The 15,146-nt window shown below is 31.8% G+C and overlaps 1 protein-coding gene across 2 annotated transcripts in view; it reads right to left on the minus strand.

The window, feature by feature from the left end:
- The window catches only part of RSRC1 (arginine and serine rich coiled-coil 1), a 412,093-nt gene that overhangs the window by 210,881 nt on the left and 186,066 nt on the right, over window positions 1-15,146 (minus strand). For both annotated transcript variants that reach the window (XM_076004375.1, XM_012739769.3), the window contains exon 5: window positions 10,418-10,454. In XM_076004375.1, the coding sequence (XP_075860490.1) occupies window positions 10,418-10,454 (37 nt within the window). The remainder of the gene's footprint in view (window positions 1-10,417; window positions 10,455-15,146) is intronic.

Below are 15,146 nucleotides of genomic sequence, written 5' to 3' on the forward strand. Positions count from 1 at the left end.
AAATTTGTTTATGACCCTCTAATATAGTGATATATATCTAAGTATAAACATCTCAATTAAGTTAGTCATCTAAAGTAAGCAGTGACTTAAGGATATAAGACTTTAAATGTTAAGTATACAAATATTTTTCTTTCATAGAATCACACATTTAAGAGTCTTAAAAATCATCTAGTTCATCATATGAACGAACTGAAGGGCTGTTGCTTAGAACCAGTTCACTCAATACTAACCCAGTACTTTTCCAGCACTGCTAATTTTCCAAATAAAAATTAGTAAAGAACATTAATTTTTCTCCTTGGCAATAATATTCATATGTGCTCAGTAAAAAACAACTGTATCTATCCAGATCACAGAAAAACTGTATGTATCCAGTCACTAATGATTCTACCGGAAGCTCAAGCTTTCAGCATTTTGTTTTTGTCATTTACGCCACTGAACACAAAGGACTTTAAAAATAAGCTAAATCCCTTACCCTTAAAAAAATAAAACTTTGATAACTTTACTAAACAATATTGTATTAATTGACTTGTTTTTCAATTTCAAAACAATTCAGTACTCAATATTTGAAAGAGTAGGTGCTAAATAATATAGTCAAAAAATAAATACAAAGCAGAATATTTAGTCAAAAGGTAAAATCAACAAAGAAATAAATTATACTATGATATGATATGGTAAATACCAAAATTAAAGATTGTATAAATATTATAGAGTTAGGTTAAAATTTCAAATTTAAAAATACTAGTCTATAATAAATCTGAAAAATATTTAAAGATGCCACATCTTCCTTTTCCAATCTAATCATCGTTACCTGTATATTTTTTTGCAAATAACAAATAGAATTTTCTTTCATCAAGTAACCCATTCTTCTATCTATTGATCACTATCAATTTATTATAAGCCTATTCATACACATATCATAATCAAGGTAACCGGAAGTAAAAATAAAATTAAATTTGTACTTGTGCCTTAAAAGACAAATTATGTAATCCTCAAAACTTTCCCTATGAATGCTTTAAATAAAATGGTAATAGTACTAACTTCCAATATTTTAACAGAATTTCAGCAAAAGCAGATTTGTGTGTGTATATGTACATTGCATTCAGCACTAAATAAACGAAAAGTATAAGTTGTAAAATATCAAATATAGTATGGTTCCATTTTTATAAACAAAAAGCTAAGTAATATGTGCTATATATGTCTCTGAATAGAGAAGGATATGAAAGATAAGTGCTAAACTATTACACGAGATTGATGGCAGGTACGAGAAGATATATTCTTTTTTCTTTATATACAGTTTTTAGCCCATTACATTGAACATGTATTACAGTACTTTATAATATTTAAAAAGACATAAGAAAGTTTTTGAAAAGGAAAGGATATAAGCAAATAAAGGACAAAATTTTCTCACAGCTCGCTGTCAGCGTATTAAAATTGAGACATTGTTTTTAGCTACCTGAAGTCACTTACATAACTGGAACAGTTAAGATTTTTTTCTTTCTCTACAATAATAATGATACACTTGTAGAAAGTCTTATGCTTTGATAAATTTCCACATACTGTTTTAATGACTCTCTGAGTAAGGGGAAAATGAAGAAAGTGAAACAGAACAATTGTGTGTCTTGCTGGAAGTCACATAATAAAATCACATTTTTCTGATTCCTTGTATTGTACTCTTCCTAAGATAAACAGGCTGTGTATATTAAAATTAAATACAGATGCTATGATTCTGTGGGAAATGATAGAGTATGACTAAAGACACCATTGTGGCAAAGGCATTCTCTACCTTACCTCCTAATGCTTCGATTGGAGAGACAGAAAGCAACCCTGTTATCTCTGCTATTAGTTCTCTCTCTACAGTTACTGAAGTTAGATCCTAAGAAAGCCCCTGAAATAACTACTAGGTATTTTGTAGGATTTCCTGCAATGAAGCAGAACATATGGTGTCCTGAACCACTAATATTAAAATAACAACAACAATAATAATATTAATATTCTGTTACTGCAATAGTTTTAAGGTCTGAATTTTAGACTCTTGAGTAATGGGAAGTGGGGTTACTTTAATAAATTTAAAATATTTAGTTTTACTTTAAAAAGTTTCAATAAGTATATGTGCATAAAATTCATAAAAATGTCATCTATATTAAATATAAATCTGAGACTATTAATATCATGAAAATTGCAGGACATCTTGCTTTTTCTTTCTAAATGTTTGCTTGCCACCATGTCTTTGCCATTGTTAAGACCACCGTGCCTTAAATATGTAACAGACAGATCTTTATTTGGAAGGTGAAGGAAGGGTTTAGGGGAGGGCAGAGAATGTGTCCAAGTTCATGTTATGTGGATGACTGGGCAGTATTTATTAATCATTTATTGCAGAAGCAATCTTCAATAAACTTATAACTGATCAAAATGTATCAGAGAAATGGATCACTTGACAATGGCACTGTTTCTGATTAGAATATGTGCTGGTCCTCAGATTTAAGATCTATAAACTATCTAAGAAATCATGACAGTAATATGACATTAACATTTAATCCATATTAAAAGTATTTTAATTTGTACACATTCACAGGACACACTGTCTGTTAAAAGGAAAGAGAGATTTACGGAATTGGTCTTGCATAAAGAAAAGAAACTTGATGCTATTTCATCTCATGATCACAGTCTGAGGAAAGTGTCTGTTTTAATATGCACTTTTACCCTAAATGTCAAATGTATATTGTCTTAGGTAAGGAAAACAAATTAAACACTGGGAGGAAAAGGATCTATATATTATGCTGAAATCCTTAAGTGACATGAGCTAATAAATATTTTTAATCAGTGTTTAACAGATTTATGGAGTATATGGGTAACATCAGGACATTTTGAGATAACTATATCTTCATATTCATTTAGACAAATGTCAAAAACAGTTTTTCAGAACATAGTGGGGGAATATAAAACTACAACTGAGACATTAAAATTGCAACAGATAAGTAAGTTTGGAATAGTCATAATCTATTTTTTGCATTTTCTAGTTCATGTTGTATGTTAACTGAACCTTCAAAAGTATACTAATAATACATTAACTGTGTATAGCACTATCAGTCTGAGAACTGAAATACAACAGTTTGACTTCTCAGTTCTATATAAAATAGCCTAAAACAAAGAGGAAAAGGGCTTTTATTAGAACCTAATAATGTTATTGATGAGTATGTAATAGCAATGGGCCTGCCTACATTTCTGGCAAACAGCAACTATATTCTTACAAACCATTGATGGGCTAAACAAAATATAATGACAGATGTTTTTCAACACTTAAGATGGTCAGACTGTGTTACTTAACCACAAGGACAAGTAGGTCATCATTCTCAAATGCTATAAAATAAAAGAACCATAAATGAGACCTGTGGGGAGATAAAACCCACAGGTATGGCTCCAGAGTTCTTTTGCTATTCAACTATTAATAGAAAACAAATCCCACTTAAAGCTGTAAACACTTGTAATCCTTTTCACTAAAAGATTTATTACCACTCATTAAATTTTCCACCTAAGGGTGAACAAAGTATTATTAGGTCTAGTGTCAACTGCAGTCCTGAAAAATATGACTTAACATCTGAACCCAAAATTAAAAAAAAAAAATTGTCCCTCTGTTACTCTTACAGAGTAAGATTATGAAATTTTTGCCCCATTGTGTAAATCTGTGGAGTGCCCTTTTCCCTAGGTTTACAAAAACTCAACCAATCATTCATGGATTGCAGAATTATACTTAACGAGTATGAGGGAAACATCTAGATTCATCACCTGACTCAGAAAACCTTCTTCATTGGACACATGTCTATAAAGTCAATGCCTTTTAATGTATTTTTCTTCCTGGTGGTCACTGAACCAGCAATATTAGTCTCACGTGGGAGCTTGTTGAAATGTATACTCTCAAATCACACCAATGATGCAAAGAATCAGAATCTGTAATTAAACAAGATTCCCAGGTGACTCACATGCACATTAAAGATGGTTAAGCACTGGTCTAGATTACCCTGTCTTCTTATTCTAACCTACCTCCATTTATTTGACTTTTCAGAAAAGAGAACAAGTGAAGATTTAGAAACATCATCCTGATCAGAATAATTTACTTCATTCCTTCCCAAAGGAACATAGCACATATGCCATTCTTTCAAGTCACAAACAACTCACAAAATTATTTTGAACCTAAAAAGCGACAGTTTTCCATATAGCTCTACTTAAGATTTTCTGATCTAAATCCCTCTCCAAAGAGAAAAGGATAGAATTATTTTTATAGTTTGCTTATGAAACAATAGCTATAATCAAATGTTAAGGCTCTATCTCCTATACTTTTTCTTAATTTTAAAAATGCATGTTAATATCACTAATCCTACCTAGCATTTTAATCCGCATTCAGAAGTACAATAAGGCTATTATTACTTACTACATTATCCAGAATTTTAAAACGTAAATGGTAGGCAAAACATGGAGTCAGCACCCTTTGATATAAGAAGAACTTACAGTCAATTTTCTACATCTTTAGAGTATCATTAATTTGAAAAAAATGTCAGGAGAAATATCACCACCTAATAACCACCTCCACTCCTTCAACCCTTCTGTGTTAACAGACATAACCATTAGGTCATTATCAGAGGGCCTTTCATCCATATATGATTCATCATCAAATAAAAAAAAATATTTCCTTAAGTTCATTATAAAATCTAATTAAGCACAACATTATAAGTAGTCTTTTCACTTATCTTCTTTAAGGTTTTAAACATGATATGGGCACTGAGCTCTTAGAGATGCTTTCAGTTTAGTTCTGCAGATGAATACTACAGGATTCCTGCAGAATGATTCCTTAGGATTCAAGATCAACAGTAGTTTCCTAAGTAAATAAAGTAGTAAAAAGAGTCAGAAAGAAAAGTACTAAAATAGAAGACAAGCAAAGAAAACTTTAAATATATATATTCATACACACACACACACACACACACACACACACACACACACATACATATACCCAAAATTAAGAGTCCCTGAAGAAGAAAATAAATGGAACAGAGCTAATATTTAATACTATAAGAAAACTATTTCTGGAAATGAGAAAACTTAAATTCACATATGAGAAAACTTACAGTATACTTGGAAAAGTTCAACTTCAGAAATAACCAACTTCCTGGGCTCAAGCAATCCTACTGGCTCAGCCTCCTGAGTGGCTGGGACCACAAGCATGTGCCACCATGCACCAGCTAATTTTTTCTATATATATTAGTTGGCCAATTAATTTCTTTCTATTTATAGTAGTATGGGGTCTCGCTCAGGCTGGTTTCAAACTCCTGACCTTGAGCAATCCGCCTGCCTCGGCCTCCCAGAGTGCTAGGATTACAGGTGTGAGCCACCACGCCCAGCCTGGAATAATACTTTTAAGAAAGTCAAGGAAAGAAAATATAAGCCAAGCATTTTAAATCCAGCCAAATTGTCATTCAAGAGGAAAGAGTAGAAAAACAGTTTGGAATGTAAAGGATCTCAAGGAATGAAGATGAGATTCATCAAAATAAGACACAAGTGGGGAACTATCACCAAACTAACTGATAGTAAACATTTAATATATTTAATCTGAGCCAATTTTAAAACAAGGTAACAGCATGGGTAGAGGAATATCAATAGTATATAAATGTTGCATGTTCTAACAAAGTGCAAGAATACAGCAAGAAGAAATGAGAGGAAAAGGAAGAAAAGTAAAGTACAACAGGCATACTGGCAGTAATAAAAGTAACAGGTGGGAGTCAAAGGCTGCCATTCAAAAGATTAAGTAAGAATAAGGGGTAATTTAAAAACACTATAAAAATATAACCAATAACAAAAATACAAATCTTCCTAAATTTAATAATAATGGTGATGATAATTATAATAGCTCTTAAGAGACAATTCTCCATAGCAGTTCTATACATCTTACATCAGCTTTTGTTCTGGATTATCTTTTCAAAGATGTTTGTATAGCAAACAATCTTGGAAGACAGAGTATCTCCCCGAGGACCAGAAGGCAGTTTTGTTACCTGACTAAGATAATAATAAAAATGCCTTTCTCTTGGTTAAAATTTGGGTAGGATTTCTAGGAGCCCTTAAAAAAGTTCTAAACTTGGAATTCCTCAGCTAAGACACAAACCCACTAAGTATGCAGCATCACTACATGGGATTTGTGGATCAAGAGAAACCTATAGAAACGTGAAGCATGTGCTACCTGTTGTGCTGTTAGTAATAAAGCATTTTGTCTCTGACCCAGAAATCTCTTGTCTTCTGCCAGCATCTACGAAATTGTGGCAGGCATGCAAATAGGCTAAAATCTCAGACCCTTAAGAAAGAAGGCACAGCCAAACGAGAAAGAAATACAATTAATATAATGATACAGTAATTATGGAGTGATTTCCAGGATATATTGTTAAGCTGCCCCCCCCCCAAAAAAGCTAAGTACAAAAAAGTATATATAATTTTCTATCTTTCATAAGAAGGAAGAGGAAATAGAAATACACATGCACATGTGTGCCCACACACTTAATTTTAACAAAAAAAGAACAGGCAGGATAAAACAGTAGTCAAAATTGACTGCCTACAAGGGATAGAGGAGAACAGGTTAGAATGGTCACCTTTCTGAGAATACTACTGTGTATAATTTTGACTTCTGGAACATGTGAAAATATGTGGTCAAACATATAATTAAATCAATAACAAGGGGGACAAAGGCACCTAACCCGAATGCAAACAGAAACAAATGAAAGGAACTATATTTCAAAGGAATAACATAACTACACTCAATTGGAAGAAAACAACCGCTAGTTTGTTTTTCACAAAGTATGCTGTAGCAATTCTGAAAACTTTTTGAGTATTATATGGTTGAGCAAATGAGTGAATGTATTTGCATTGTTAGGAGTTGGGGTTCTCACTGTCAAAACCCAGAAGTCACCATGAAGGGATTCTCTCTGGACAAATCTGGGACAAAATGAGTATCAAAATAAATAAGGAAAGTAACTGATAATAATCTTTTTAATAAAATAAAAATCCAGTCCCACCAAAAGTGTATAAGATGTGGAAACAACCCAAGAGCCCATCAATCAATGAGTGGATTAATAAAATGTGGTATATGTATACCACGAGTACTACTTAGCCACAAAAAACAATGGTGATCTAGCACCTCTTGTATTATCCTGGATAGAGCTGAAACCCTTTTTGCTAAGTGAGGTATCACCAGAATGGAAAAACAGGCACCACATGTACTCACCATTAAATTGGTATTAACTGATCAACAATGAAGTACACATATAGTGATAACATTCATTTAGAGTTGGGCAGAGGGAGGAGGGGATGGGTATATTCACAACTAATGGGTGTGGTTCGCACAGTTTGGGGGATGGAGACACTTGTAACTTTGACTCAGGCGGGGCAAAGGCAATATAAGTAACCTAAACATTTATACCCCTGTGATATTCTGAAATTTAAAAAAAAATCCATGAGACCTTGCTTCTGATAAATAGATAAGTAAAATAAGAAGGGTGGCTTTTCCTTACAGTATAATACTGGCTATAATATGGAGGGAGCATCTCCATTTTGCAATCACTAGGCAAGAATCATCAAAGCATAATGGAGCAACAACCTTCAAAAGGCTCTGTCTAGAACTTTAAACAGACGTAGGCTTTATAGGTAGTGGACAAGTTTGTGAAAAGAAAAACAAAATGGTATTGGGCAGTATATTATAAGAAATTTAAGCTAAAAAGAATAACATGCTACTAAACCGTCCTCAGGAAAACTTAGTGACATAGAAAGAAAAGAATGATAGAACAAAAGCTGAATCAAGGATCTGAGAGATTATAAAGGACTTATGTAAAGGAAATTAGCCCTTGAAAATGTTCCAGGGGAATAGTCCAGTTTCCCCATTCCTTTCTCTGTAGACCCAGACCTTCTTTCTCCTTTTCAGGGTTGCATACAACTATATACCAAGAAGAACCCATAAACATATAATATAAAGATAGTGCAACCATATGTTTCCTGGTGGCAAGTATAGCAAGCTGCATATGTCATTTTTCTTAACTTACTAAAATTTATATTGGCTTTTACCTCTCTTAGGACAATGCTAATTTTCTATGATAATTTAAATAAATAATTTGGAAAAGACATAGACTGACAAAGGCTATATACAGAAGAGATTAATTCCAAATGTGTGAGATGCTTTTCTCATTTTAATTTTATGCCATATATATTTAAAAATCCATCTATTAGAAGCTACCCTTCTAATTGTATTTGGCTATATAGCCAATTCAAAGAAGCATTACCTACATATGCTATAAGGCAAGGCCTCTAAATAGTCTGCTCAGTGGTAAAGGGGAGACATAAAAACCTCATGAGCTCACAGATGTTAGCAAGAACAGGTTTCATTAATGCTCAACCCAGAAATTGTGAGTTCACCACCTTCTTAGGCATGAACCTTCTTAGGTTATGAAGAATATCACTGACTTTACTGAGTATTATAAACACACAAAGCACGATAGATACATAGACAGATAGATGAATATATTATTCACAGTTCGCAGTTAGTGGGTCAATTACAACAAGTTACAACAGAGTCTTTCAAACTTAGATGAAATGCATTAAAATCATCTGTTCCCACTACCTAACTGTATGCTAGTCCTGGCTCCCTCATCCCTAAAATGCTAATCTTTGAAATATATTTGATGTATATGACCTAGATAAAAATGAAACATAACTTAATGTCAAGAATAATTAATATACAAATATTCTTGATTTTAATAAGTGGCTATACTTTATCAAAAATTTTTAAAAATATTTATCTGGACAACTCTTTCTTCAGATGAAATCTTATTTAAAAGTTCAAAAATTTATTCTACAAAATAACCAAAAGTGGAACTACTTTGGTTAAAGTAGGCAGTGGAACTCTGGAGTATCACCTGCTTTGAAGATCTTTCTTTGCAGCCCAAGGCACAGTTAGAAAACTATCGCTGCATAAGATTATAAGTATAGTATAAGTGTCTGCAATAGTCACTGAAAATGAGATCCTACTAGTAAGTTTAAAAAAACGGGAAATTTAAACTAGAAAAAAAATCAAACCAATTTTTATTTAGTGAGGAACATAAACAAAGTAAATATTATTATAAGAGAAGTCTAAAAAAGACAGCTCATTTTGGCACTATGGTAGCTGTTTTTTCCTTATTGTAAGCCCCCAGTTGATACTGGAATGTAATATTTCAGATCAACATGTTTATTCTGATGTCCATCTGTCCTAAATATATGTGACATTATGAAGTGATAAACAGTGGCTTAGAAAATATATTTCAATGATGAAAAACAATATTATTTGCTAACTTCTAATCCTAACAAGTACATAGTTCAAATTATCTAAGATATTATAACTTGCTTCTTAACAATTAATCTGTAATTTTTAGGATCACTCTTAAAAATCTAGGTTTCTTCAATTTCTTTTAACTATTAAGAATAAAACCAAAAATTCCTTCTAACTCTAAAACTGCCAAGTCAAAATGAAGCTGCCTCTTGCTGTTTGCTTTTGTGAAAGTAGAAAAAAAGCACATTAATACTTAACAAAGCTACAAGATGATATACGAATGAAGTCTCACATTAAAAAAGTACTTAGACTATATTTACAAAAGAATCTCTACCATTAATTATTCAACATTTGGATTTGACCAGAAACCAGAGCATGACTCTATAATGCTCTGTTTAAATGAACTACTTAATGTAATAAACACTCAATACAGTGAGCTTAATGAATTTCAGACCTATTATAAATAGTATAGTTTTTCCAATTTTTTGATCAATGGACATATTTTAATGCTAAAGCAGCTTAAATTTTACTTGTTCTTTAAAAATTTACTTAAACCAAATTTGATTTACTTAAACCCAAAATTTTATATCTCAATTATTTTATATTCTAAAACTGAATATAGTTTAAACCAATGCATTATTCATAAAGCAAAGACATCAGGAAAAACAAAGCTGTGGACTTCTTTCAAAGCTGTTAAATTGCTAAAACATACCATATTTATGCATGCAATATTTGATTGTGTTTTTCTTAAAACACAAGCTTGTTTTTGTTAGATCAAGATATGCCAAAAATTCTACACCAAACAATTTTGTTTATAATTAAAGCAATCATCAATCCAAAGATTGTCATCCATTTTATTTCATCTCTACATCAAAAAAAAGAGTAATTTAAAAAAAATTTTAAATTCCCTTGAAATGATAAGATAAATGAAAATGTGAGTGCCTTCACATAATAACAGTAAGCTGACCCTTTGGGAAATGGTTGACTTTCTCAATGCAAGGTATTCAAAGCTCATTCAAAAGTGTTCATTTAGAATGCAGATATCAAAGATGATGCAAATGTTCAGAGAAAATTAGAACTTACCAGATGTTCTAATCCAGCTTTGATGTTTCCAGATTCCCTAAAATAGAAGAATAAAAGTTCTAAATAGTAGCTAAACCCTTGTCTGCTCTAATTTATATTTACCTCAAAAATGCTTTATAAACCCTTATAATTTTTCCTTCTTTACTAATGTTCACAATAATGCTGGTTTTAAGGACAATACAATTTTCATCAAAAGTGGACACTTTATTTATATCGAACAGTATTACCTCTAAAACTGGTATTTCACTAACAGAAAACACTTTAGATTTTTCCAAGTCAATGGAGAACAAAAAAAAGGATATTATTATACAATATCTGTTTATTTTGCAATTAGCTTTTTCATTAGAGGTTATGTTTATTTCCAACATTTATTAAGAAAATGTTCAAACTCACAGATTCCATCTACCACTCAGATTCTATAATTCACATTTTATTATATTTGCTTTATCAAATACTTATCCATCCATGGTTGTATTTTTATATAAAGAAACTGCACATAAAGAATACATTTGTGAGTATATAGTTATAACTAAATCTTAACACATTTTTTCCTGACATTAATTTTATTAATTTAGTTCACATGGTAAGTCAGGACTTAAGATTGTTTTTATATTTTAAAAAAATCACCAAAGAAAAAACAAACATTAAATATCATATTATATTTCAAGTATTAAATTTCTTGCTATTCACTATAAAAGAGACTGCTGATAGATCTAAAAATATAGGTATCTATACAAGTAGCAAAAATAATTTAAATATTCACTTGATGAAGTATGGCAAGTAGTTGAATTTTTTTTTCTGATTTGTCTATACTAACTAGTGAAAAATGAACTTTTCTCATCCTGATTAAGCAATATTTTAGTTCCATCACAACTACCAAGCTTATTTTTTAACATGAAATTATAATTCTACCACCCTGCACAAAGTAATTCTAAAACCTCCAACAATGAACATTATTGTATGCATTATGTTTAATCTCCCCACGCCTCTTAGTTTTTCTGAGGAGTCCCGACTTTATTTCTTTTCTATTTCTGTCTCCTATTTTTTCTTTGTCAAAAACATACTTATTCTGTTTCCTTTGTCTTGCTATACTACCTTTCCAGATTTCCCCACCTTTATTCCCTTCAGACTTGCTGCTGGAAAACTGCACTCAAAACTTCCAACCTTTGCTCTCACTGCCCAGTCTGATATACTAGCAATAAATTCCCACTTTGACTGATTAGCACTCATCTTTAGTCATTCTTTCTTTTACTTCCTGCTTCTAGCAATCTTAGCAAAACTATATATTCAATGTTTAGAAATTTAAGGGTTTCTGAACTCATTCAATGTTTAAGAGCTCCTGAACTCATTCTCTAATCTCATTCTCTAATCTCTAATGTCATCACAGTCCTAATGACAAATGATAGGAATAAATTACTATAAGGTGTGAAAGAAGTGTACTATTTATATAAATAATTATTTTAAACTTTATTATCACAAAATTAATACATTTATTGGAGCTGGAAGTCAAGTGAATTTTTAAGTTTTCACAAGGATATTCTCATAAAGTTATTTGCATAATTTAAAATTTAAACAAAAAAGGAACACAGTGAAACATCTAAATAATGTAGCATATATATGTGTGTGTACACGTACACACTAAAATTAAGTCTTTCTCCTACTGCTGACTCCCAGTTCTCAATCACTGATACTAGCTCTTTGTTTATCCTTATAAAGGTATTCTACATGCTCACTCCTCTGTGTGTATGTGTGTGTTTTCCAATTCATTGTTTTTAAAATCCCAAACAGAAGCATACTATACACACTGTTTTGTACCTTTACTTGGCAAACTATTTTAGAGTTGGTGATATATAATCTACTTCACTTTCCTTTATAGCTACATTGTCACAAATGGTTCTTATTAGCAAATAATATTACAATATAAAGAGAACAAAAAATGCTCAGATTCAAAATATAAGTCCATAATTCATTATCTGAAACCGTTGGGGCTAGACATGCTTCATTAGAATATTTCAGATTTTATAAAGGTAAGGTATGTCTTATAACACTGCCAGTGGGTCTGAAGCAGCATCTCATCATCATACTCATTAATAATTCTGAAATAAACATATAAATGTCCACACAAAGAGGGATAAACAAAAACTATAAACAGGTTCATTTAAGTGAAGGTTTTGCTGTCAACTGAGTTTGCCACAATCTTAGGGGAAATCACCCAGTTTTCTGAGATATTCGCATTTTAGAATTGAGAAGAAATTTTTCTTTAAAACGAAAAGAAAAGGTAGGCTATTGATTTGCTGTGTTTCCAAATGAGTCTTTAAATTAAAATATATTTAGAAAATATGTGTTTTGGATGGTGTGCCTGAGAGAAAACTAGGCATCACTCTTGACACACTCTCTTTTCTTCACTGCCAAATGTAATAAGCCAGAGTCTTGGCTACCCAACATCCTTAATTATCATTTAGATTTAACCACTTCTATCTTCATAGCTACTACCTTAAATTGTCATCTTTTCTCCCTAAATTATTGCAATAGCCTCTTAATGGGTATTGATGGTTCCTGCCTTGCCCCATGTCAATTCATTCTCCATAATACAACAAAATCTTAAGAACATACATATTTCATCATGTTAATTCCCTTCTTAATATCTACAATATCCTAGCACAATGCAGTTTATTCCCTGTTACCTTGCCAAAAGCTGCCTTACATGAAAAGTGACAGTATAAAGCCAGGACAAACTACTGACCTGGTTTCACTCACCACTGAACCACCTGCTCCCTCTACCTAAAATGGTCCTTTGTTTCCCAGCCCCTTCTAGCTAACAAAAACCCATCCTTCTGGAAGCACCTAAACTATACTTCAACTAGGGAAATATTGTCCTTTTCTCACAAATGAAGTAATGAATTCTTCCTATATGTTCCTATAACACTCTGAGCATATCACATCACAGAATTTATCACACTTTTCAATAAATGCTGTTTACTTTCTCACTGACACTATTAAAATCAAAATTCCTTGATGCATTACATCTTTTAAATTTTTATATTCCAACATCCAGTACAATGCCTGAATCAGAATATGTATTCAATTAATAAGGATCTGACCATCATGAGATAAGCTTGGGTGGAGACTCAGTAGCAACAGCTCCGGTCTCTGAGCAGCCCTAACCAGCCCCACCCTATCTCCAACCCACACAAAAGCAAGACAATTTACAACAGTGAGTGGGTTGCCTAGGATAGTAGTATTAGGACATATGTGTGTGTTTGAGCATGTGTTGTTTTGCTTTTTTTTTTTTAAGTACTGTTTCTGAGGGAGTGGAGAGCACAATGGGAAAAGTGGTCAAGGCCAAACTAGAACACTAAAGGTTTTCCACTATAGTTCTTAAATTAACCTGGAGCACAAGTCAGAGCTTAGGCTTTTACCCTTCCTCTTAGATTAAAGTTACTAGCCAAGGTAATTGAATGCTGCAAGGATATAAAAGATAAACCCACAAGGAAAATTTTAATATGCATAAAAACAGGAATTGAAAAACAGAACAATCTCATCCAGAGAAAACAGAACAGACAGAAGAATGCAAGAATGTAAATATCCCTGAAGGGATTTTTAGAAATGTAAGTATAAAAATGCAGTTATGGAAAAGAATCAATATTTGATAGTGAGTATTAAACATACAATAATTTGAAATAAAGAACTCAGAGGGTAGATTAAAAGCACAACAGATACAAAGAATAAATCAATAAACTAGAAAACTGGGTAGAAGAAGAATTATTCCAGAAGCATACTGATGAGGTAAAAAGACAGAACAAACAAGCAATAAGATTAAGAACAGGAATAAAAGTGTTAACATCTATATAATGGAAATACTAGAAGGAAAGCAAAAACCAAATGGAAGAGAAAAAAATATTTAAAGAAATAATCACATAAACTTCCCAGATATAAAAATAGTCAAATCACAGACTAAAAGAACACATAAAGTGGTAAACAGGTTAAGAAAAAAATTCACAGCAAAGACATTATAAGGACATTTAAGATTATTATGGATTAAGAGAAAAGTCTAAAAGCTTCCATAAAGAAAAAGGAGACCCCTCCATAAAGAAGAATAACACTGATATCAGACTTCTCAACATTAATGCTAGAAGCAAGAAGACAATGGAATAATAAATCCCAAGTGTTAGAGGAAAAGAATTGTGAAGCTAGGATTTATATACAGCTAATAAACTATTTTTTGATTAGAAAGAAAAAGAAATTCTCAACATACAAGGTCTCAGAAAATTCATCACACAAAGACATGATTTAAAAGAAGTCCTAAGACATATAATGCAGTAAGAAGAGAAATAGATTAAGGAAGAAGCAACACAATAAGGCAAGTAAAGGTTGGCCTAGAATTTATTAATTACTCTTATTAATAATTAATAACTAAAAATGAAATTGGAGAAACTTAACCATAACTATCTGGTATTAACATGCCGATGAAGATTATTAGTTTGGGAAAAAAAAACAAAATCCAGCAATGTGTTATTGACAAAAGACACATAATATAAAAGGATTCAAAAGAGCTTCCCAAAAAAGGATAGAAAAAGGAATAGCCAATTAAATATGAACCAAAAGAAAGCTGGGGTGGTAATTTTAATAACAAAATATATTTAAGTCGCCTACCCCTCCAAATTTATATCTATCTATCTATGAAAAAGAGGGAAATTCTATTCTAGTAAAAGATGCAATTAAGAAGTTT

This window comes from Microcebus murinus, chromosome 1 (assembly GCF_040939455.1).
Source record: "Microcebus murinus isolate Inina chromosome 1, M.murinus_Inina_mat1.0, whole genome shotgun sequence".
Taxonomy (NCBI): domain Eukaryota; kingdom Metazoa; phylum Chordata; class Mammalia; order Primates; family Cheirogaleidae; genus Microcebus; species Microcebus murinus.